Genomic DNA, 26,540 nt, shown 5'->3' with positions numbered 1-26,540 from the left:
ATTTGTATCTTTGGGGTAAATACCCAGTAGTGCAATTGCTGGGTCGTATGGTAGCTGATTTCGTCTCATTTTTCCTCCCTTCCCCTATGATCCTCTGTTTTTTTTCTTAAATTCCACATATGAGTGTCTTTCTCTGATTGACTTATTTCACTTAGCATAATACCCTCTAGTTCCATCCACATCATTGCAAATGGTAAGATTTCATTTTTTGGATGGCTGAGTAATATTCCCGTGTGTGTGTGTGTGTGTGTGTGTGTGTACAGGTGCCCCTTCAGATCACTACATTTGTATCCTGTGGATAAATACCCAGTAGTGCAATTGCTGGGTCGTAGGGTAACTCTATTTTCAACTTTTTGAGGAACCTCCATACTGTTTTCCAGAGTGGCTGCACCAGCCTGCATTCCCACCAACAGTGTAGGAGGGTTCCCCTTTCTCCGCATCCCCGCCAACATATGTCATTTCCTGATTTGTTAATTTTAGCCATTCTGACTGGTGTGAGGTGGTATCTCATTGAGGTTTTGATTTGTATTTCCCTGATGCTGAGCAATGTTGAGCACTTTTTCATGTGTCTGTTGGCCATTTGGATGCCTTCTTTGGAAAAATGTCTGTTCATGTCTTCTGCCCATTTCTTGATTGGATTATTTTTTAAAAACCCAAACTCATATATTTGGGAATTTTAAAGCACATTTAAAAACACATAGATGGAAAAATAAATCCTAAAGAAAAGTAGAAAAATTTATAACTAAATAATAAGGAAAATATAACATATTGAAACTTGGGAGATGCAACCAAATTGACACTTAAATAAAATGTGTATAGTCTTAAATGATTATTTTAAGGAAAAAAAGAAAGTTTGAAATTAATAAGCTAGGCATTCAATTTAAGAAGTTAGAAAAATTACAGTGAGAGAGAAGCAAGGGAAATAAGAGAGAAATAGCAAATATAAAAAATAAATGCATAAAATAGAATTCATTCTCAATTAGAATTAGCAATATTCAGTCTCTCTGAGAATGAGAAAATGAAAAGAACAAGAAAAAGGGCTATCACACACTTACCTTCATGTTTAGTGCTTTTCTATTTTAAGCTCCTTAAGCAGATTTTACAAAAAGGATGAGAGACTACTTCCTTTTAAAATGGTATTTATTTTTTCTCATTATTCAGGTAACACATTTTCAAATGAAAATTTGAAAATATAGAACAATGTAGAGAAAAGAAACATGGGTCACAATCCAACCATTAGGGGATAATTATTAACTACTAGCATTTAGGTATTGTTCCAGTCTTTTTTTGTCTGTATCTGAAGGTTTGCACATGTCTACATGTAATCATATGGTTATTAAAAAATTTGGGCTCACAGTGCACACATAGATTTGTATCCAGCTTTTTCCCTTAAAACTGCATTATTAGCAGATGCTCTTTAAATTAAAAATGTGGGGTTGCTGTGTTAATATTTAATTTACTGATACAAATATTCTACTGCATGTGGCTGCAACCGTGTTCTTAGGCAATGTTTCCAATTCTGGGGTGGAGTCGTTCAGCTGACATCTGCTCATGGTCCCCTCAAGGCATGGTGCCATATTGAATCTAAACAAGGTTGAGACAGTCTGACTGTGTCAGACAAACTGGTGGGGTTGACCTGCCAGAAGTCTGTTTACCAGAGGGTAAAGGAGTCATTGGGAGAACTAAGAAAGGTGGATGATAAATATGACAAGTTTATGGGCTGGGTGGAGTAATCAGATACTCTCTGTATGTTGGTGTCCTTTCTCCTCCTTTAATTATTTTCCTGACAGCAATGATTAGGTTGCTTTTTTCTTAGCTTCCTTGAGTTCAAATTCTCAAGCAAGAATGACCACTAATCTCATTTGGATGGTGTTTCCCTCTTGGCTAAGTCAGAGCTAGTAGGGCGACAATAGGCTGCCCATGGCTTGGGTGCCCATCCCAGTTCTTTTGGCTGGGTCCAGGCATGGAAGTCATCTGATATACAACATGGCTTGCTTTTAAGACACTCACATCAGCAAAGGCTGCGGTCAGGGCAGCTTCCTTTAAAGGAGGATGTGGGCAGAGCAGGTGCCAAGGAGAGAAGCATTTTTCCCTCTTCCGCCAGGCTGCTGCCCGGCTTTGGTACAGAGCAGGTATTGACAGAGCATTGTTGACAATGTTCATGGAGGAGAGCAACAGGGAAGGGGCAGAAGTGTTATGGCCCAGTGGGGCCTATGATGGAGACAGGTGTTCAGCAGAGCAGCCATGAAGGGCAGATGGGCCTGGCATAAATATCCAACACTGAGTGTCTGCTATACCTCTTTGTGCTATGTCCTAAGGAGAATGGGAAAATATATAACATAGCTGCTGTTCTCAAGGAGGTCATAGTAAGTATAGGGTATAGATAGAAAGTTTCTAAATGTTTCACTAAAAATTTTTTTTCTATAAATACAGGTAGTGGTAACTCCCTATGACATAGGTATCAACCAGTCAATGGTCACTTTTTTTAACCCATTGAGCATGTCCTCGACTGCTCATTTATTTCAAGGCTACCTCTTGTAGCCCACCACACTCATCCTCAGGAGTGAGACAATAAGGTTAAAGGCTCAGTTAGATTATATAAATTTGTATAACTTTTTTTGCCTTTTCTTCTCTTTTTTCCAAAGATTTTATTTATTTATTTGACAGAGAGAGAGACAGAGAGAGAGGGAATACAAGCACGGGGAGTGGGAGAGGGAGAAGCAGGCTTCCCGCCGAGCAGGGAGCCCAATGTGGGGCTCCATGTGGGGCTCCATGTGGGGCTTGATCCCAGGACCCAGGGATCATGACCTGAGCCAAAGGCAGACGCTTAACGACTGAGCCACCCAGGTGCCCCCCTTTTTTTGTCTTTTCTATCTCAATACTTTCTTTATTGAAGGGTTGAAGCGTTATTTTATGATGTTTACAGATACTCAAGGTGGGAAAACATGTGGAAAAGTATATATCTTTAAAGGTTGGCTAAAAGCAAACATTTTTAATAGTAAAAATATGAGTTTTAAAATATGTTTTAATTGTAAAACATGATAAAGAAAACTTGGGAAATAGAGAAAAGTAGGAAGGGTCACCTATCATCCAGACAAATGACAGTTGACATTTTTCTGTAAATCCTTCTAGATTGAGTTTTTCTCCTAAATTTTGATTATTTGGTGTTTACCTTAGATGGTTATGTTTATACTGTAAACATAAATTTGTAATCTGCTTTTTTAATTAACAGTATTCATAATCTTAAAATATAATTTGTAATGACTGTGTATCATAATTTGTAATGACTATATAATATTACAACTAATGTACTACTCTTGATTTAATCCTTCCCCTAAAGTTAAACTTTGGGGTATTTCTAATTTTCTAGAATATTAAATAATATTGCATTATTTGTATTTGCAGAAAGTTTTATCTTCTATTCTTATTTATTTCCATAGTATAGATTATTGGAAATGGATTTGTTTGACCAAAGAATATGGATATTCCTGAAGATCCTGGCACATATTGCTTAGAAAAAAATTCCAAATTGAAGGGTGACATAGTTGGCACTTTCAGTGAGGACTATCAATTTTATAAGCAGGCTCAAAAAACACCAAACGGAGAAATCACCATCATTTAAATATTGCCTTAAGGTCTATAGTAGATATGAGACAGATGGATGGCATCTTGATAGTGGAAAATATTTTTGTTGTCATTCAAATGATTCCAGGCTATAAAAAAAGAAAAAGAAAATGAATAAAGTAGTAAATTTGGCTTGATTAATGATCCATGATCCAGGTAGCAACTTAAATTTATAGTTCATATTCAAAACATGATGAATTAGGAAAATATCTACTTGAAAATACTAGGAAGGGTATACATTATTTTTTGTTAAATAAGACACAAGATAACTCGTTCATGATTTCTCTTCACTCTGGACTTGCTGGGTAGTTTTAGCAATTTCAATCATAACGAAATTAACATCAGTATTTTAGCAAATGAAGCAGAAGCAGTTTTGAAGGGATAAAAACATCTTTCTTAGAGGGGGGTGGAGCAAGATGGTGGAGGAGTAGGAGATCTGGATTTCGTCCGGTCCCAGGAATTCAGCTGGATAGGGATCAAACCATTCTGAACACCTACAAACTCAACAGGAGATCGAAGAAAAGAATAGCAACAACTCTCTGAACAGAAAAGCGACCACTTTCTGGAAGAGTCATATTCTATCCCTTCATAGTAGTTACCCTTATTTTTGGCATATATATATAAGTTGTTCTCTCTTTAAAATTTTGAGATAGTTTCTCCTAACAGATCAAAATATACCCTAAATCTCTAGGGTATGGCTTTGTTCTAGTCTCCTGCCTGATCACATTCTCTCCTTTTTTTTTCTTTTTTTTTTTTAAAAATCCTCGTCTTTCTTTTCTTTTTTTCAAACAACTTCTTATCAATTCCTTTTATAAAATTTTTTATAATTTTCATCTTTACAGTCATATTCCATCCCTTCATCATATCAACCCTTATTTTTGTACATATATAAGTTTCTCTTTCTTTAAAATTTTGGGAGGCACTTTCTTCTAACAGACCAAAATACACCCAAAATCTACTGTGTGGCACTGACCTATGCACCAGCCTGATCATATTTGATCATATTCCGTTTTTTTTGTTTTGTTCTGTTTTTGTTTGTTTTTATCTTTTTCTTTTTCTTTTTTTTTTTCTTTTCTTTTTTCTTTCTTTCCCTTTCTTTTCCCCCAGCTTCAGGCCTTTTCTGATTTGTTTAGAGTATATTTTCTGGGGACGTTGTTACCCTGTTAGCATTTTGTTCTCTCATTCACCTATTCTCCTCTGGACAAAATGACAAGATGGAAAAAATCACCTCAACAAAAAGAACAAGAGGTAGCACCGACTGCCAGGGACCTACTCAATACGGACATTAGTACGATGTCGGATCTAGAGTTCAGAATCATCACTTTAAAGATACTAGCTGGGCTTGAAAAAAGCATGGAAGTTATTAGAGAAACTCTTTCTGGAGAAATAAAAGAACTAAAATCTAACCAAGTCGCAATCAAAAAGGCTATTAATGAGGTGCAATCAAAAATGGGGGCGCTAACTGCTAGGATAAATGAGGCAGAAGAGAGAATCAGTGATATAGAAGACCAAATGATGGAAAATAAAGAAGCTGAGAAAAAGAGAGATAAACAACTACTGGATCACGAGGGCAGAATTTGAGAGATAAGCGATACCATAAGACAAAACAACATTAGAATAATTGGGATCCCAGAAGAAGAAGAAAGAGAGAGAGGGGCAGAAGGTATATTGGAGCGAATTATAGCAGAGAACTTCCCTAATTTGGGGAAGGAAACAGGCATCAAAATCCAGGAGGCACAGAGAACCCCTCTCAAAATCAATAAAAATAGGTCAACACCCCGACATCTAATAGTAAAATTTACAAGTCTCAGAGACAAAGAGAAAATCCTGAAAGCAGCTCGGGAGAAGAGATATGTAACCTACAATGGTAGAAACATTAGATTGGCAACAGACCTATCCACAGAGACCTGGCAGGCCAGAAAGGACTGGCAGGATATACTCAGAGCACTAAACGAGAAAAATATGCAGCCAAGAATACTATATCCAGCTAGGCTGTCATTGAAAATAGAAGGAGAGATAAAAAGCTTCCAGGACAAACAAAAACTAAAGGAATTTGCAAACACGAAACCAGCCCTACAAGAAATCTTGAAAGGGGTCCTCTAAGCAAAGAGAGAGCCTAAAAGCAACATAGACCAGAAAGGAACACAGACAATATTCAGGGACAGTCACCTTACAGGCAATACAATGGCACTAAATTCCTATCTTTCAATAGTTACCCTGAATGTGAATGGGCTAAATGCCCCAATCAAAAGACACAGGCTATCAGATTGGATTAAAAAACAAGACCCATCAATATGCTGTCTGCAAGAGACTCATTTTGCAAAGACACTCCCAGATTGAAAGTGAGGGGGTGGAAAACCATTTACCATGCTAATGGACACCAAAAGAAAGCTGGGGTGGCAATCCTTATATCACACAAATTAGATTTTAAGCCAAAGACTGTAATAAGAGATGAGGAAGGACACTATATCCTACTTAAAGGGTCTATCCAACAAGAAGATCTAACAATTGTAAATATCTATGCCCCTAACATGGGAGCGGCCAATTATGTAAGGCAATTAATAACAAAAGCAAAGAAACATATTGACACCAATACAATAATAGTGGGGGACTTTAACACCCCCCTCACTGAAATGGACAGATCATCTAAGCAAAAGATCAACAAGGAAATAAAGACTTTAAATGACACACTGGACCAAATGGACTTCACAGACATATTCAGAACATTCCATCCCAAAGCAACAGAATACACATTCTTCTCTAGTGCCCATGGAACATTCTCCAGAATAGATCACATCCTAAGTCACAAATCAGGTCTCAACCGGTACCAAAAGATTGGGATCATTCCCTGCCTATTTTCAGACCACAATGCTTTGAAACTAGAACTCAATCACAAGAGGAAAGTCGGAAAGAACTCAAATACATGGAGGCTAAAGAGCATCCTACTAAAGAATGAATGGGTCAACCAGGAAATTAAAGAAGAATTTTTAAAAATCATGGAAACCAATGAAAATGAAAACACAACTGTTCAAAATCTTTGGGATGCAGCAAAGGCAGTCCTAAGAGGAAAGTATATAGCAATACAAGCCTTTCTCAAGAAACAAGAAAGGTCTCAAATACACAACCTAACCCTACACCTAAAGGAGCTAGAGAAAAAACAGCAAAGAAAGCCTAAACCCAGCAGGATAAGAAAAATAATAAAGATCAGAGCAGAAATCAATGAAATAGAAACCAAAAGAACAGTAGAACAGATCAACAAAACTAGGAGCTGGTTCTTTGAAAGAATTAACAAAGACTTAGCAAAAAGAAAAGAGAAATGACCCAAATCAACAAAATAATGAATGAAAGAGGAGAGATCACAACCAACACCAAAGAAATACAAACAATTATAAGAACATACTATGAGCAAATATATGCCAGCAAATTAGATAACCTGGAAGAAATAGATGCATTCCTAGAGATGTATAAACTACCAAAACTGAACCAGGAAGAAATAGGAAACCTGAACAGACCTATAACCACTAAGGAAATTGAAGCAGTCATCAAAAATCTCCCAACAAACAAAAGCCCAGGGCCAGATGGCTTCCCAGGAGAATTCTACCAAACATTTAAAGAGGAATTAATACTTATTCTTCTGAAACTGTTCCAAAAAATAGAAATGGAAGGAAAACTTCCAAACTCGTTTTATGAGGCCACCATTACCTTGATCCCCAAACCAGACAAAGACCCCATCAAAAAGGAGAATTACAGACCAATATCCTTGATGAACATGGATGCAAAAATTCTTACCAAAATACTAGCCAATAGGATCCAACAGTACATTAAAAGGATTATTCACCACAACCAAGTGGGATTTATCCATGGGCTGCAAGGTTGGTTCAACATCCGCAAATCAATCAACGTGATACAATACATTAACAAAAGAAAGAACAAGAATCATAGGATCCTCTCAATAGATGCAGAAAAAGCATTTGACAAAGTACAGCATCCTTTCTTGATCAAAACTTATCAGAGTATAGGGATAGAGGGTACATACCTCAATATCATAAAAGTCACCTATGAAAAACCTACAGCAAATATCATTCTCAATGGGGAAAAGCTGAGAGCTTTCCCCTTAAGGTCAGGAACACGGCAGGGATGTCCACTATCACCACTGCTATTCAACATAGTATTAGAAGTCCTAGCCACAGCAATCAGACAACAAAAAGAAATAAAAGGCATCCAGATCAGCAAAGAAGTCAAACTCTCACTGTTTGCAGATGATATGATACTTTATGTGGAAAACCCAAAAGACTCCACCGCAAAACTGCTAGAACTCATACAGGAATTCAGTAAAGTGGCAGGATATAAAATCAATGCACAGAAATCAGTGGCATTCCTATACACCAACAACAAGACAGACGAAAGAGAAATTTAGGAGTCGATCCCATTTACAATTGCACCAAAACCATAAGATACCTAGGAATAAATCTAACCAAAGAGGCAAAGGATCTGTACTGAGAAAACTATAAAATACTCATGGAAGAAATTGAGGAAGACACAAAGAAATGGAAAAACATTCCATGCTCATGGATTGGAAGAACAAATATTGTGAAGATGTCAATGCTACCTAGAGCAATCTACACATTCAATGCAATCCCCATCAAAATACCATCCACTTTTTTCAAAAAATGGAACAAATAATCCTAAAATTTGTATGGAACCAGAAAAGACCCCGAATAGCCAGAGGGATGTTGAAAAAGAAAAGCAAAGCTGGTGGCATCACAATTCCAGACTTCCAGCTCTATTACAAAGCTGTCATCATCAAGACAGTATGGTACTGGCACAAAAACAGACACACAGATCAATGGAACAGAAGAGAGAGCCCAGAAATGGACCCTCAACTCTATGGTCAACTAATCTTTGACAAAGCAGGAAAGAATGTCCAATGGAAAAAAGACAGTCTCTTCAAAAAATGGTGCTGGGAAAATCGGACAGCCATATGCAGAAGAATGAAACTGGACCATTTCCTTACACCACACACAAAAATAGACTCCAAATGGTTGAAAGACCTAAATGTGAGACAGGAGTCCATCAAAATCCTAAAGGAGAACACAGGCAGCAACCTCTTCGACCTCAGCCGCAGCAACTTCTAGAAACATCACCAAAGGCAGGGGAAGCAAGGGCAAAAATGAACTGTTGGGACTTCATCAAGATAAGCTTTTGCACAGCAAAAGAAACAGTCAACAAAACCAAAAGACAACCGACAGAATGGGAGAAGATATTTGCAAATGACATATCAGATAAAGGGCTAGTATCCAAAATCTATAAAGAACTTATCAAACTCAACACTCAAAGAACAAATAATCCAATCAAGAAATGGGCAGAAGACATGAACAGACATTTTTCCAAAGAAGGCATCCAAATGGCCAACAGACACATGAAAAAGTGCTCAACATCGCTCGGCATCAGGGAAATCCAAATCAAAACCTCAATGAGATACCACCTCACACCAGTCACAATGGCTAAAATTAACAAGTCAGGAAATGACAGATGTTGGCGGGGATGCGGAGAAAGGGGAACCCTCCTACATTGTTGGTGGGAATGCAAGCTGGTGCAACCACTCTGGAAAACAGTATGGAGGTTCCTCAAAAAGTTGAAAATAGAGCTACCATACGATCCAGCAATTGCACTACTGGGTATTTACCCCAAAGATACAAATGTAGGGATCCGAAGGGGTATGTGTACCCCGATGCTTATAGCATCAATGTCCACAATAGCCAAACTGTGGAAAGAGCCAAGATGTCCATCAACAGATGAATGGATAAAGAAGATGTGGTATATATATACAATGGAATATTATGCAGCCAGCAAAAGGAATGAGATCTTGCCATTTGCAACGACGTTGGTGGAACTGGAGGGTGTTATGCTGAGCGAAATAAGTCAAACAGAGAAAGACATGTATCATATGACCTCACTGATATGAGGGATTCTTAATCTAAGGAAACAAACTGAGGGTTGCTGGAGTGGGGGGTAGGGTGGGAGGGATGGGGTGGCTGGGTGATAGACATTGGGGAGGGTATGTGCTACGGTGAACGCTGTGAATTGTGTAAGACTGTTGAATCACAGATCTGTACCTCTGAAACAAATAATGTAATATATGTTAAGAAAAAAAAAAAAGATAGCAGGAGGGGAAGAATGAAGGGGGAGAAATTGGAGGGGGAGATGAACCATGAGAGACGATGGACTCTGAAAAACAAACTGAGGGTTCTAGAAGGGAGGGGGGTGGGAGGATGGGTTAGCCTGGTGATGGGTATTAAAGAGGGCACGTTCTGCATGGAGCACTGGGTGTTATACGCAAACAATGAATCATGCAACACTACATCAAAAACTAATGATGTAATGTATGGTGATTAACATAACAATAAAAATTTTAAAAACCATCTTTCTCTACTTTAAAACCAATTACTAATGATTCAGTATAAAGAATGATTATTAGGTTCATGTAGCAGCATTCAGAAGAGAAATTATTTCAATGGGATAATGTTGTGAGCCTTCAATTATCTTATGAACAGGGAAATTCTCAATAAATAGTAAGACCTCTTTGTGCTCTGAGTTATTTCTACACAAAACTGTGGCTCATTCAAAACACTTGTGCTGTTTTCACCATTCAGGACTGAGTGCAGATTTTATAATTATTCCATTGATTTAATCCACATAGGCAAGCCAACAGACACATTGGAATATCGAAAAAAAAAATTGAGCTATTTGTTGAGGGCAGTAGGGATGGAAAGAAAAAGATGGGAGGCTAAAAACCTTTCAACCAGAGTCATTGAATCTTGGGTAATGGGGGGTAAAATGGAGGAGGTACAGGTGCCAGTAGTGATCTATTACCTGGATGATGACTGAATAGGTTCCACACAGTATCTTGGATAACTGAGTGACTACTCTGATGAGGCAAACAATCACTTGAAGCCCACTGAGAGCTATGAGAATAGAAAATAAAATGATGTTCCACTCCACTACGTGTGCAGGTTCCAGGCACTCGGTCCATATGCTGGAGTCTGTAAGGAAACTGAGAGGAGGGATATAGTCAACAAGACTCGTGGCCAAGCCAAAATACTTGGTCCAAGTAAGAAGGCTACAGATGTTTGTATGTTTGGGAAATTAATATATATTACTGAAATACATAATATTATTAAATGTGAAAGAAAGCATTTAAAAAATCATTCAAATACATATATTGAGTATATAGCATGCATAAAGCATTGGGCTATGCTTATTTTAAACAGGGAGCCTGCCTCAGAGACAATTTTAATTCAGTTAGAAGGCAAGACACATTCTGAAGGGTTCACTAGTAATAAAAGGCAGCACGTGTCAATACCAAGAAAGGTAAAGATTGCTCATTCCCTAAAAGTCCAGAAGTTAGCCTGGGCTATCCGGGACAAGGCTGAGCTTGTGTTAGATATAAAAGATCACAGATGTGGCCAAATAACAAAGGGAAATGCTGCTAGAAATTCCTAGACTCAGGGCACCTGGGTGGCTCAGTGGGTTAAGCGTCTGCCTTCGGCTCAGGTCATGATCCCAGGATCCTGGGATCAAGTCCCGTGTTGGGCTTCCCGCTCAGCGGGGATCCTGCTTCTCAACCTCTCCCTTGGCTGCTCCCCGTTTGTGCTCTCTCTCAAATAAATAAATAAATAAAATTAAAAAAATAAATAAATCCCTTATAAGCCCTATTTTGCTTTAAAAAAAAGAAAAGAAAAGAAAAAGAAACTCCTAGACTCTGTCCCCAGAGTCCTTTCAAACAGTGGTTCCAGGATTATCTGGAGGGCTTGTGAAAATGCAGCTTGCAGAGACCCCACCCCCCCACACCCCCCCACCCCCACCACCGAGTTTCTGATCCAGAAGGTTTGGATGAGGCTTGAGGTTTTGCATTCCTAAGTTCCCAGTGTTGCTGCGGCTGCGGCTGGTTTGGAGTCCGCAGTGCGAGCACGTCTGCTTTAGAACACCGCTGCCCTCTGCTGCTGCTAAAATTTAAGTGATGAGGTGGGAATGCAAAAACTCGGAAGGTTCCATCAGTCTAGTTTAGCACTGGATTGTGAGAATTCAACCATGCCCCAAGATGATCTTGAAAGCACGGTGAATCTACCCGACTGACATTTGCTCACTTCCGGATCCAGCATGCCCCGCAGTGCTTCTCCGAAGGGTGACACTCTGTTCACTTTGATTCAACGGAATCAAAATGGAAAACTGGTCTCCTCAGAGAATTCTCCAAACAAAGATAATCAAACCTATTTGTAGGGCAGAGTTGTTCATAAATACCTTGTCAATAGCAAGATGCTTTTTCCTGAGACGGCGGCTAAGGCAAAGAGCCTACTGGGCAAGTGGCCTGGAGCACTGGTGTCTGTGGTGGGACCGGTGAATTCTGCAGTTCGGGGAACACCACCACCATGACTTCCCTCTTCTCCTTGTTTTTCCTTCTCCCCTACCCTCCCCCCACTCTGCCCCGTTTCTCTCCTATTCCCTTCCTTTAGTTCTCTCTTTCCTCCCTTTCTTTAGTTCCTACTCTCTATGCTCCGGGACCCTCAGAAGCACTCCGAGAATTTCCTGATCTTTCTAAAGGCACTTAGGTCTCAAGCGGCAAAAGTAGTCAGTAGGTTGTGTACTTGAGACCTTTCTTGTTTCTTGAGAAAGGCTTGTATTGCTATATACTTTCCTCTGGGGAGGGTATGTGTTCTGGTAAGCGCTGTGAATTGTGCAAGACTGTTGAATCTCAGATCTGTACCTCTGAAACAAATAATGCAATATATGTTAAGAAAGAAAAAAAGAAGAAGAAGAATGTAGCAGGAGGGGAAGAATGAAGGGGGGGAAATCGGAGGGGGAGAAGAACCATGAGAGACAATGGACTCTGAAAAACAAACTGAGGGTTCTAGAGGGGAGGGGGTGGGGGGATGGGTTAGCCTGGTGATGGGTATTAAAGAGGGCACGTTCTGCATGGAGAACTGGGTGTTATGCACAAACAATGAATCATGGAACACTATATCTAAAACTAATGATGTAATGTATGGGGATTAACATAACAATAAAAAATTTAAATAAAAAAAAAAGTACTCAGTAGGGAGCTCTTGGTTCTGTATGATCTTGGACAAGAGACTTCATATCTCTGACCTCTAGAGTCTTATTTGGACAATGGGATTAACATATGGAACTCTGGGGTTATTAGGAAAATTCGGTGAAAGCTATGTAAAAATGCTATGGAACCTGTAAAGCCTGATACAGATAAAATCTCCTGTTATATTTCCCTAGACCCATTCCATACACCCTCATACTCTGAACTCAGTCTCAGCCATCAGGGAAGCTAATCCCTTCAAGATCCTCGCTCTAGACTTCCCAGTACACGCTCTGCACAGATCACCCAACACCTGAAAGCAAGATGACCTTCATGGTGTTGATTTTTCTTCTGGACTGTGGTGCTTATTTATTCTTCCTGTAAACCACAGAGTAGTAAATGCACTAGCAGGGTCTGGAAGGAATGGAGATGCTATTTCTGATACTCCTTCCCTCCACAGCCTCCATATAAAGCTCTATCACAGCATTTACTTCCTTATATTGTAAGTCTGTCTTATCTGTATCTATATCTATTCCCTCACTAAGCTGTGTACTCTGAGAGCCCTACCTTGATTTCTACACCCCTGAATAGCCAGGCCTAAGACCTAAGGCAGTGCCTGGCGCATTGCAAAGATCCACAAATGCTTGTTGAATGGAACTGATTCAGGATCCCCAGCAGTCGCCATGCCTGTGATTGAGCCTACTGACCACCCAGCAGATGGAGCCATAAAACATTATGCCCGGTAATGATGTTAATCATAAAATCTGGCTTATTCTAAAAATTTATTAAATCTTAATCTGTGCTTTGTTTCCATTTAATTGTCAATTCTGTGAGGTGGAAATGATTTACAGAGGCTCAGGGATATCTGTTTAAGGTCATCATACAGTTTTGTTTTGTTTTGTTTTTAAAGATTTCATTTATTTATTTCACAGAGAGACACAGAGCGAGAGAGGGAACACAAGCAGGGGGAGTGGGAGAGGGAGAAGCAGGCTTCTCGCGGAGCAGGGCGTCTGATGCGGGGCTCATTCCCAGGACCCTAGGATCATGACCTGAGCTGAAGGCAGACGCTTAACGACTGAGCTACCCAGGTGCACCTAAGGTCATACAGTTTGTAAGTAGCAGATGGAAGACATGAACCCAGATGTGTAAGTATTGAAGGCTTGTGCTCTGAGGGCAATGTTCACTCCAAAGCCTCCATCTTAGCAGAACATTCTGTCAGGTCCGTGTGAGCTCCTAGAGGGAAGTAAAACTGTGTAACTTATCTTTGATTCTCTAGCACCTAATTCAAGACCTGGGCACAGTAGATGCTCAAGAAATATTTGTTGAAAAACATACAAATGAATAACTGATTTGTGGAACTTTAACATTAACATTTGTTCCACCCAGAATTTGCCAAGGTTTGGAAACTTCTCTAGGAGACCAGAGACTTAACTTCCCTTCATGGCTTCTAATGTTTTACCCCCAAATATTTGTCTGTAGCTGGAGTCAGGTGAATACAAATATCAAGGGCAACTTTCAATCTGTACCTCTGAAACAAATAATACAATATGTGTTAAAAAAAAAAAAAAAAGGAGAAGAAGAAGATAGCAGGAGGGGAAGAATGAAGGGGGGGAAATCGGAGGGGGAGACGAGCCATGAGAGATGATGGACTCTGAAAAACAAATTGAGGGTTCTAGAGGGGAGGGGGTGGGGGGATGGGTTAGCCTGGTGATGGGTATTAAAGAGGGCACGTTCTGCATGGAGCACTGGGTGTTATACGCAAACAATGAATCATGGAACACTACATCAAAAACTAATGATGTAATGTATGGTGATTAACTTAACAAAAAAGAATTAAAAAAAGAAAGAGTAATGGAGAGGCATGTGGGCAATCTCAGATTCTTGCATTGAAAGGGAAATCTTCTTTGGTTTGGGGGTCTGGGGATGATGGCACAAAAAAATCATTTTTTGCACCTAGTGGGATTTTTTTTCATTAGGGTCCCCTTTCCTGAGCCCCTAAAGTCCCACAGGAGTGGTCCGAAATGCCTGAGGTTATTTTCTAGGTTCTCCCGACCTGAGAGAGAGCTCTGCTCACAGCACGTGGCACTTGGTGGAACCTTCAGGACAAAGGTGGCTATGGGCACAAAAGCAGTTTTGCAATCCAGGCCTAGCTGAGCATGTAAGACTTCAAATAGATGTGGGTCTTGAACAACAGAGCCAGTCATAGGGAACTGAGAAGAGACTGTAACTTCCCTAGGGAGTGGTACAGACACTCCCTCCATTTATACCATTAGAATTCTGAGCATAGGACAAGACCAGGAGAGGTTCGATGGACGTCTCCTGCATCTCTGGATGGCCCTGCTACCTCTAGAGCTGTCTCTGCAGGTGGTGGCAGGTACAATGCCAGTGTGAGGTGTTCTGCGATCCAGCACTGGGTTCCCCAACAGCTAACTGAACCACCAGCCCTCTAAGTAAGGCTGCCTTCCTAGACTCCTCTTCAGTCCACACTAGATCATCTCCTGGCTCCCCCACAAACCCCTGCACCTGGTCGTGTCCCCGGATCTCACTCTGAACTTGGCCGCTCATGCTGCCTGCTTCTATCTCTGTGTGTCCCTGATAGTATAGAGTGGGTAACACCATCCAAGGGCACTGGGATTCTCTCCCAGACAAGCCCTTTTCCAGCTCTAACAGACTGCACAATCCGAACTGGCCACACAACGAGACTGAGTTGGCAGAACCATTGAAGCCCTAGGCTCCAGCAGTTGCCAGACCACAGTAACCACAAAGCTTTGCTCTGAAGTTTGGGAGAAACACACCTTTCATTTGGATATCTCCACATCAACCTCAAAATAGTGAATGCAAATGACATTAAAAGACTGGCCAAAAAAAGAGAGAGAGAGAGAGAAGAAAAACATCTAAACAGAGATCTATGTAGGAAGAAATTGGTCTATTATTTAACTAATAGGAAAATTCTGCACTAACATACCCACATGGAACCCCAAAGTGATCATGGAAAATGAGCATGAGCATGAAGCCAGGCGTTTCTGGCTTTCTGAGCCCCTTGATTTGGGGGATTATTCCTTACCGTCCTGCCGTGCCTTCAAAGGCATACTCCCAGCCATCCAGAGTGCGGCAGTAGGGACCCTGAACGAGGCCCAGAGCAGATATGACCAGGCAGTATCCAGAGAAAGCAATTCCAAGGGCAGAAAAGATCATCGACAGCAGTGTCTAAATTAAACATAGAAGAAGGAGGTCAGAAAAAAAAAAAAAAGAAGAGGAAGGAGGAGGAGGAGGAGAAGGTGGAGGAGGTCAGTGCCATAGAATGAGACAAGGGGATATTGTGGATAAATGTTCAGATAGGTACCTTCCCCTACTCACCCAAATCTACTGCATGCAGTCTGTGTAAATGCCCACAGAAAAACAGAAATATTTAATCCAAACCCACCTGATCTTTAAAATAAGTTTTTAAAATGACTTTTTGTTTGGGATTCCACAGAGGATCCTAGTTAATTTACTACATTTCTTCCTTTCTTCTGGAATTTCAATATCAAAATAATGATCATACATTAATGCAGTGAAAGGGTGTGACCGATCAATCTATATTTACTAAAGACATTATTTTCTAGGTTGGGTGGGTTCTCTAAGAATCAGAAGCTAGGACCTTGGCTTTTCTCCTGTGAAGATGATATGTGAATACCTTCACTCACAGGAATATGAGGAGAAATATCAGGTGTTAGCCTACATGGCCATATTTATGTTCAAGTGAGGATAAGATTAATGGGGAAGAGGGTGTTTTCCTTGGAGTAGAGAGAACGAGCAGTGTTCACAGGCAGATCGGTACAAGCAGAGTTGTAAGGGTAAATAGATTAGTGTGATCTAAGAGAGGGTTCCTACCGAGCGTTAGAGAGAAGTTTATGAAGACCAGATTGACATGTTTGCTAATGTTGGGGAAATGGGGCTGTTGGACACAACCCAGCCCTCAGAGTTGCTTACAAAGTGAGTGCAACTTGGTATATGCAGGCAGAAGGTGACTTTGAATGCTGGATCAAGGAGGGTGGACTTCATCCTTCAGGGCAAGTAGCTTTTCCCCCCATACCTTTCACTAAATTTTTTTTTCAAATCTACCAAAAAGTTGAACATATAGTATAGTATACTAGAGTCAATGCATCTTTGTATACTCTTTGTCTAGACTCATCTTCTGTGAATATTTTATCATTTTTGCTTGCTCTCTCTCTGTATGTATATGTATATATCCATGCACATGTATGTATTTATTTATACATTTCTGTTCCTGAACCACTTAAAAGTAGGTTGTAGATACTGTGATATCTCACTCCTAAACCCATCAGCACATATCTCCCCAAAATAAAGATATTCTATTATTCTGCAACTGTGTTTTACTTTTTTGTACAGAATCCAATGAGAGTTTATGCACAGGGTTACATCTCTTTAGTTTCCTTTGATCTACATTACTCTTACTGCCTTTTTGTTTTTTAGAATATTAAATTGTTTTTGAACAATCCCAGCCAGTTGTCTTATAGAATGTCCCCCACAATCTGGGCTATTCTGATTTTTAACTCACAACTAGACTTGGGTTAAACATTTTGGCAAGAACACCTGATGGGCATGAATACCTTAGGGACCTCTCACTGCTATTGGTGATGCCTTTGACCTCTTCGTTAAGGTGGTGTCCTTCAGGTCTATAAACATACATTTTCCACTTTGCAATTAGTAAATAAATGGTGAGGTAATACTTTGAGACTGTGTAATATCCTATCCCCCAAAGACATTTCAACTGATGGATTTACCATCCACTGATGATCCTCATATCCATTGATCACTAACGATCACAATGACTGGTTGCAGGGTGCTGTTCATCTCATGATATCATTTCTTCTGCATTTATAACTTACTACTTTTCTGCACAGAAAAACTTCCATTTCCCATCTCTCTCTTTCTCTATTATTGTGTACACATGGATTTTCTAATTCAATGTGTTATCATTCATAACTGTTATTATTCTTTTAGATGCTCATTTGGTCCAAATATGGCCAGTGAGAACATCCTGTCAAGTCAATTCCTGTGCCCTTTGAGATATCCCTGTCATTCCTTGAACATCTCCTTGCTTCCTGGCACAAAATGTACCAAGCTCATTTTGAATTTATAAATAACCAGAATAGCTCTTTTTCCAACAAGCCATGTATTTGGTTTTTGAGTAAGGAAGTGACATGAACCAATGTATAATTTTGAAAGATGGCTCTGCGGCGATAGCATGCCAGCCAGAAGTGAGAGAGCCCAAAACAAGGATTCCATGTCAAGACAATTTCAACTTGCGGTGACAAAGACATGCCCTGGAGGAAAAGGAAAAGACATTGGGGAGGAAATAAGTAGCTAGAGATGGACTAAAAAAAAAAAAAAAATTCTGGAATGAAAAGGACAGAAATAGGGATGCCAAAAAGGGTAGTTTGGTTTGGGAGACAACTTAATCTGGTTTTAGAAATGTTCCTTTCAAGCTGAGAGTAGAACAGCCAAGTTAGTTGATGATAAATTCAAAACTTGAGACCAGAAAAACTGAGAACAACAAACCTGTGATTTGGGGAACAAAAGTGATCTCACATTATATATATCTCAAATAATTTAACATTATTTTACTGATTATAACATTAATACATGCTCATTATGGGAAATCAGAAAAAAATGTATTTAAAAACCCAAAGAAGAAAAGAACAATTCTGCTTTTTTCCTATTTGATATTATTTCATTGGCATCTTCACATTGATTAAAAGATCATTCAAATTATATTTCTCATACTGATTTTAATAGAATGTTGGCCCATCATGGGATGAGACAAGCTACTTTTTTTTTTTTTAACAGGTTACTGACCGTTACACTTTACAAAGAAAATTTACCTATTCACCAATGCCATCTTCCAAAAAGGAAGAAGGATGTTTTGAAAAGATTGAGCTCCTTGTTTACCAAATACGCTCTTAAGCAGTTCACTGGAAAGATCAACGAAGAATTTCTTCATTTGGTGAAACTGGCAACCATAGCATAGGACATATATTTGTATATATATACAAATTACAGTCTAATGAGTAGATACCATTGCACAATTGAGCCTCGAAATAAAACAGGAATAAGAATCTCTCTGAGTCAGTTTCATTTTCTATAAACTGTAGATGATGTAGATGATTATAGTACCTATGTAACAGGGATGTTTCAAAATTAAAGAACACAATGGATATAAAAATTATTTCAAAAGTGTAAATATAATCACAATTTTTATCTATTATTCCAAGCACCTCTATTTGGCAGATAGTTGTTTTCCAAGGTTAACAACACACAGGATTTTGGCAGAAAATGGGACTCCACAGAAGAATGAATAGCAAACAAGAAGTTAATGGAGTTCAGATCACCCCCAAAATATGGCACCTTAGCAGACTGAATATTTTAAACTGAAGGGGTTTGAGAAAATGGCAGAAACAGGATGGTCACTCCGACCCCTCCCAGCCCCTTCACCCTTCTTCTCTGAAACAGGTCATAAAACTCCCACGTGCAAGTTACCCTCTCTGTACAAGGAGGAAAAGGAAGACATTTTTATCAGCAGAGACAGGGAATTTGGGGCCAAGAAACCTATGTAAACAAACCTCATTAAACTCAACCTTATCTTCCTAGTTACTTCTTCACCATTTACTACCCCTAGCCCAAACCCCCTCACTTGCCAATTCTTTAATTGCTGTTTCTTGCTACTCTGGTCACCCCTTTAGGTCTTCATTCTCTTGTGAAGGCTCCCATGTATACATAAAATTCAATAAAATGTGTACCCCTTTCTCTTGCTAATCTGTTTTTGTCAGTTTAATTTTCAGATTGAGTGCCAGGGACCCTAAGAGGGTCGAATAAAACTTTTTTTCCGCTACAGTATCTGGCACCCAACAGGGGGCACCATTGGCTGGGGACCCCTTGCTTAGTCCCGGAGCTATGGTTAGAGATCCTGGATCTGTGACAAAAGCCACAGAAGAATTCTTGCCATATCAGTTTCTTGGATCTCTGCCTGTGGGGGACTGGTCCAGGGTAGGTGGTAAGAGTCTTTTCCTTTTCAGATTCAGATTGGCAGGGGAAAACATTTATAAAAATTAGTTCTTTGGATTGTGACTCTGGTTAAAATTTGGTTTCGAGTTATCCATTGGTTATTGATCCTTTCCCTCCCATGGACAGCTAATCAATTTCCTGTTTGTCTCTTATTTGTGTTCTGAGAAATTGGCTTGGCCTTCTGCCTGTCAGGGCATGCAAGTGTCAGTTCTTGGGGACAGCCAATTGTCAAGCTGTGGGCCCCCAAAAATCTGCCATACAGAAATTTGGGCTGCACCCCACTGTGGCTAGCATCCTACCAACTGTCGCCAGCTTTCAGGAGGAGTTGCCTAAGTCTTTCTTTTGCTACCTCTGGGAGTGATTTTGCTATCTTGGGAGGGCTGCATCTTTTGCACCCTCCTTGGGGACATCTCTTGCATCCATGGTTAAGTTTTGGTTTTGGTTTCAAGTCATTTGGTTTAAATATTTGAAACGATTTTTTTAAGGGGCTGTATGGTCAGAAGTTGGCCAAATTGAAGGTTGATATTCAGACCCTGATAGAAATTTTTTTTGGATTAGTCTCTGTATTTAGGAATACGTGATTTATATGAGCATTCATTTATCTCTATGCCAATTAGAATAAAACTCTTTTGAGAGATTTTATAAATTATTTTGGTAATACCATCTGGAGGTAGAAAAATATCAAACATCTGTAACAGACATATACAGACATAAATAAACATATAGAAAGACACAGAGATCTTACGGCCTTTGTTTTTAAATTTTAGCCACGTATCAGGTACGGTGATACAAAACTCACCAGCTTATAAAAGAGTCCAAATTGTGTTTCTGGCCGATGGAACAAGTTATGGCTACCCATTCGGATGGCTAAAGTCTTTTACTAATAGTTGTGGAGAAGAGTGTTAAGATTTTTATCTGCCCTTGACAAGTAATCTTATGAAGGCTGTGGACTAGATTTTGGCAAGGGAGTTTTTATAGCAGTTGGTTTTTTAATTTTTTTAATTTTAATTTTTTATTTATTTTTTTGACAGAGAGAGACATAGCGAGAGCAGGAACACAAGCAGGGGAGTGGGAGAGGGAGAAGCAGGCTTCCCACGGAGCAGGGAGCCCGATGTGGGACTCGATCCCAGGACCCTGGGATCATGACCTGAGCCGAAGGCAGACGCTTAACGATTGAGCCACCCAGGCGCCCCAGCAGTTGGTTTTTTTAAAATGTATGCTTTAGAAATTATGGAAATAGCATATTCATGAATTTGCCAATCAACAGGATGTTGATATCTATAACACTCCACAATTGCTTACTTCCTGGTTTTCACTAGAAATTTAAGTTTCTAAGAGTTAAGAATTCTAATATATGGAATTAAAACTGCTAAAAAAAAAAAAGAAAGTAAAACTACTGGAAATAAGAAGAGAACAACTGTGTGTACAAGAAAAAAAAGTAGGTGTTTTGGTAAAAAAAAAAAAAAGTATGAGTTACAGAGATGTGTTTTTGTTGAGGGAAAAAGAAACTTTTGGGGAAAACTTTTTCTCCTCTGTCAAGTGAATCAATTCCCATTGCAGAGCTTCAGCAGTTCCAAACCTGGGCAGACTCACAGTTAGCCTTCAAGATGTGCTTTATTTAATTTAAATGAGAATTAATTGCCACCATGCTGTAATTGAGAAGTTGTACATAAAGCTCCATACTTCTACTTTCTACTGAAAACTGAGAAACACTGCCCAGTTTTATCATGATAACAATCGGCTAGACTTGAGGAGCAGCTCCCTCTCTCCCTTAAACAGAGACTTGCTCTAATGCCTACCAGGCTCAGTTCTTTCATTTCCATCAGGTAGTTGCTCCTGGGGGCATATAAACTGGGACCCCTATTCTAAAGCCCTACCTTGAAAGAACCAAGCAGGGAATTCAGAGAATCCCCTCTCCCTTCCTCCTGCTTTTCCCTTTGAGATACCAGTCATCTCATTCAATTTGATTATCAGACCCTGTCCAGACTCCACACTGTCTACAGCACCCATTTGTGCTGGAGATGCTAATAGTCAAGGCAAATTGAACACATTTATTTTTATTATGAACCTAATGGCACATACGTTTGTTTTCTAGAGATTCCCTGAGTATCATAGGTTAATGTTTACCTGAATCTATTGCTTCAACTAGGCAATTTTGAAAGCTTTTCCATAACTATAATACCAGCAGCTACTGGAGAATGTCTGAGTTGGTTGGTTGGTTAAGAAAATACATACACCCACAAAGCACATGCACATGCACATGCACGTGCACAGAGTGTCTGTCAATTCTTCAAATCTTCTCCTCCAGAAGCACAGTTCTAAATTTAGCAGCTAATTTAGTCTTCCAACACATCTGTCAAAGAAAGCTGGACATGTCATCTTGGCTGCGCATTAAAATCTGGTTGCCCCTCGGACCAGCTAGCTCAGGATGTCTGCGGGTGGGATTCCAACTCCAAGCTCTCAGATGATTGCAACGGGCAGCCACAGTGGGCAGCCACTGCTGCAAGATATGCCTACCAGGCCTCCAGGAAAGTCCTTTTGGTTAATACATAACGCGTTCTCTCTGAGCCACAGGTAATTCATATAAGTATGAATAACAATGATCTAACTCACTGGGTAAGTGTGAAAAAAACTATCAAGTGCTATGCAAATATGATTAAAAGATGATGACCCTGAGGAGAAGGATAATGATGGAAATGTAGGAGCCTAGCACCTGCCTGCTGAGCACAGGCTTAGAAAATTTGGTGGTATTATTCTCTCTTGATTCTATTTAAATTATTTTTAAAATCCCAGTTTAAAAAATGTACATCACGTATACCCAACACATGGATAAATCTAATCATTATGCTGAGTGACAGAAGCCAGATACAGAAGAAAAATTCTGCATGATTCTATTCACATAGACTACAAGCTAATCTATAGTGACATAAAGCAGATCAAAGATTAATCTTTCAGGGGTGATAGAAATGTTCTGTGTCTTGACTGTGATGGTTGCTTGGGTGTATTTGGCTGTCAAAACTCATGGACTTGTACAATTTTAATGGATGCCGTTTATTGAATGTAAATCAGTCCTCAATAAAGTTGAAAAGGGAAAGAAATAAACTCACAGAAACCCAGTTAGGAAAAGGTAATATTATTTTCTAATTTCATGTATCTTTAAATCCTGAACTTCTGGAAGAACATCAGCAAGACAAAGGTGGAGGAAAGACAGTAAACAAAATGGAAGATTTTTTTTTTTTTTTTGAGTAAACTCTTGGGCTCTGAGTTGAAAAGATCATGGAGAGGGGACAATAGTGTCAATATTTTCATGTTTCATGAGTGAGAGGAAAGAGAGCCAGAGCCCATTCAACCATCCTCAAAGTACTCTTGCTCTTACCATGTATTTTTTGCTGCAGTTTTCACTCTGGCAACATTTATAGTTGCTGTCATTCTCCAATACAAGAAGAACTGCTGCTACTATAAGCATCTGTAGTAGGGAAGAGAGGAAATATCAGAAATGAAATACTAGTCATAATCAGAGCACAGTGATTCAGAGCAGGGACTCTGGGGTCAAGGGGACCTGGGTTCGAATCCCAGTGCTACCATTTTCTAGCTGTGTGAGCTTGAGAGTCCTTCCCTATAAAATGGTGTTGGGAACTCATCTCATTGGGTTGTTAGGAGGTCATGTATGCAAAATTTTGAACATAGTGCTTGATTTATAGCAAGTGATTGATAAATGTTAGCTATTATTAGCATGGCATCAAAAGCTAATGATTAAGCAGTAAATGGTATGGGCATGGGAATACCACCCCACACAGCAAACCTGCATTTCTCACTGACTCAGTTGCAGAGGTCAAAGGAAAATCATTCACCAGACTTTTCTGTTTGCCAGCCTCTCTCCATTTACTGCCCTCTGGGAATGCAGGTGAGAGGCATGGTTAATCTGAAACTACATGTCTTAATTCAAAGTAAAGTCAGTTTGATTTGCCCAAGCACTCAAATCATCTCAGGTTCAAATTTTCAAGTGTGCTTTGTCTCTATCAAGCCGACAGACTGGGAGAATTCAATGTATTCTACTTTCTTTTCTTGGTATCCTAAGCAAAGGGCTCAAGTTCTGAAAAGAACGTGGATTTCTTTACTGTTATAGTTCCCAGTTTGGGCAGGTAATGGACCGTGAATTGCTTCTGACAAATTCTCCACCTATCCTTTACTCCCAATGCTCAGGACTGAATCTTGAAGCTGAGTTCATTGTTATTTTACTATGTGTAGTCAACATTTCCAGTTTCCAAGTTTGTCAGCTTTTGTTTGTCTACTTACTTATTTATCTACATCCCTCTTCTTTCTCTTAAAAAGATTTGATGCGATAACAATCATGTTTTTCAAGAATTCCTTGACAATGGAAAAGAGAGAACTGGTTCTTCTCTAACTTTTAAATTTTACACAGAATATAAGCCAAAGAGTCTTATATGCTCCTCCTTTCAACACCATTAGTTATCGCAGATTTTAATAGATTCTGGTTTAATCTTATCAATGCCTTGCAACCCTTCTATTGACTACGGTGACATATTGAGGGAAACAATGACGAGAGAAAGCACAGTACAACAGGTACAGTGACTGGCTTCATTACAATATTAGTAGAAACAGTTAGACCTAGACCCTGGAGTCCTGTGTCCTAAGAGAAACACAGGCATCGCTCGTGTTGAAAGAGAAACTGCTTTTTTTTTTCATTGTCAAATTATAACTGGAATACAGGGCTCAAGCATAATGGAGAAACATTACCCCAAATCCCGCACCCTCACATGTTTTTATGTATTTACTCCCAGTATATTACCACATGTGTATATTTTGCATAGTTGTAATCGTAACTTATTCACAATTTTTGTATCTTTTCTTTTTTTCTTAACACAAAATAATATGCATTTTCCATGTTATTACATCTTCATAATTATCATTTTCATCACCATAGAAAGTGAATGTACCACAATTTATTTGGCCAATTCTATGCTAGGGGGCTCCTACTAATTACTTACTATTATGAATAGTGCTGCCATATATATCTATGTATGCATCTCTTTCCTTATTATGGATTAGTTGCTCAGAATTTATTCTCAGGTTTAGGATGACTGAGTCAAAAGACATAAGTATTTTCATGGATCTTAATATAGCATATCAAAATCTTCTCCAAAAGGTTTGTATTCACTTATAGTACAATAACCAAACATTCATTATGTACCTACCTATCACATAGCAACTTCAGTAGCATTGGATATCAATACTTGAAAGTTGACTAACTTCATATACAAAATAGTAACTAAATGAAAACTGTTTTCATCATAGTTATTCAAATATTATAATAATTAAGCACCCATGAAGATGTAGAGATAAATTATAATGCATTTTCTTTTGTGTCATTGGTGGTATAGTAAGCTTGTACTGCACAACGTGCTGTTTTTAGAAATGATATGATCAGGAAAAGGGGTTTTTCCTCCAACTTGCCAACATGATTTACTACCAGCTTGTTTTTAAAGAGCACAAAGTCATCAGGAAAACATTCATGGATTCTGACTGTAAATAATTTGATTTCATTTTCAAAAACACCCCCCATTATGAGGTGTATAATATCAGACTATTTAATGATGATCTGGCCCATTCTTCAACAAGTATTTATAATCGCAGTATTCGCTGGCTACCTATACATGTCAGCCTCCGTCCTGGGCACTTCCTTCATGAGATTTTATTGAATCCCCACAATTACCCTAAAAAGTAAATGCTATCACTCCCATTTTTCAGATGAAGACACCGAGGCTCAAAGACATTGAGTAACTTGCTCAAGGTCTCATGGCACAAATGGCAGAGCTTGTATTTGAACACAAATTTGAATCTCCAAATCTCTGTTTTTTCCACGCGGTCTTGATACCTCTCCAATCTAGAGAAATCATGAGTGCAGATAGAAAGTATTCTAGAAAAGAGCACTGCCACTGGACATTAAACAGCTTAAACCAACACACAGGGTTCATGAGGACATAATATTTCGACCAGCTAGCGACCCACAGACTTTCATTAGGACTAATTTCCTGCACTGCTGAAGTGACATAAATGGGCAGCTTACCGAAGACAAAGCTAACCTCCCAAGCCCTCACAGACTACCTGTCCCTCTACCCCCACCCATCTTCCAAATCCCAAACCCAGGATTAGTGGCATGATTTTTCCATTATTCATTATTTCTGCTAGGAACAAGACAATGCTTAGTAAAAACACCCTCTTCTGCAACCCCAAGTCTCCAAAGTCACACTTACCATGATACCTGAGAAACAGATTCCTTCAAAATACCACACGTAGTTGGTGAGTTTATTGCTGGATGCATAGGAAGTTTGCCCATTTGGGAAATACAATAATATATTCACAATTATGCTCCAAAGTGCAAGCAGAATCAGCAGACCACTTAAGCAGCCTCCACATTTCCGAGACCCCATTTTACCCTGCTCAGAACCTGCAGGAGATTTCAAGAGTGTAGAATTACATAAAGCCTTATTTTCTTCCTACCTGTCCCTTTTTTTTTTTCTTTTTGAGATTACCTACCACTTTCTGGATCAGAGCCCTTCACTTCATATTCATGAGAAGCCCAGGGCTCGGACAGAACTGCAGCCCGCAATCTCTGGTGAGAAATAGTGGTTTACTGTTTGGAGAACAATAGACAATGATCCAGGGCTGAAGAGCTGAGCTGGTCTTCATCCTGTGCCAAAGGAATGCGGTGTTTTTACTGCATTTTAAAATAAGTCAT

At 39.3% G+C, this 26,540-nt stretch overlaps 1 protein-coding gene across 1 annotated transcript; it reads right to left on the bottom strand.

The window, feature by feature from the left end:
- Positions 1–1,122: 1,122 nt before the first annotated feature.
- Positions 1,123–26,540, bottom strand: TM4SF18 (transmembrane 4 L six family member 18). Its single transcript, XM_036115641.2, has 6 exons — positions 26,339–26,540; positions 26,056–26,249; positions 23,157–23,246; positions 15,777–15,919; positions 10,498–10,678; positions 1,123–3,713 (listed from the first exon to the last, which is right to left on the bottom strand). The coding sequence occupies exons 2-6, from the start codon at positions 26,230–26,232 to the stop codon at positions 3,699–3,701; spliced, it is 606 nt and encodes a 201-aa protein (XP_035971534.1). The 5' UTR covers positions 26,233–26,249; positions 26,339–26,540; the 3' UTR covers positions 1,123–3,698.

Source organism: Halichoerus grypus, chromosome 1 (genome assembly GCF_964656455.1).
Source record: "Halichoerus grypus chromosome 1, mHalGry1.hap1.1, whole genome shotgun sequence".
NCBI lineage: Eukaryota > Metazoa > Chordata > Mammalia > Carnivora > Phocidae > Halichoerus > Halichoerus grypus.
Note: the sequence above shows the minus strand (reverse complement) of the source record. Positions and strands in the feature narration are given on the sequence as shown.

What these genes read in the sequence shown, in the direction of transcription:
- TM4SF18 (XM_036115641.2), bottom strand. Translation starts at nt 26,232, where the DNA reads ATGGGGTCTCGGAAATGTGGAGGCTGCTTAAGTGGTCTGCTGATTCTG. An exon ending in TCTGTTTCTCAGGTATCATG is followed by an intron (nt 23,247 to 26,055) that starts GTAAGTGTGACT and finishes TCCCTACTACAG; the next exon opens with ATGCTTATAGTAGCAGCAGT. An exon ending in ACTGCAGCAAAAAATACATG is followed by an intron (nt 15,920 to 23,156) that starts GTAAGAGCAAGA and finishes TGTTTAATTTAG; the next exon opens with ACACTGCTGTCGATGATCTT.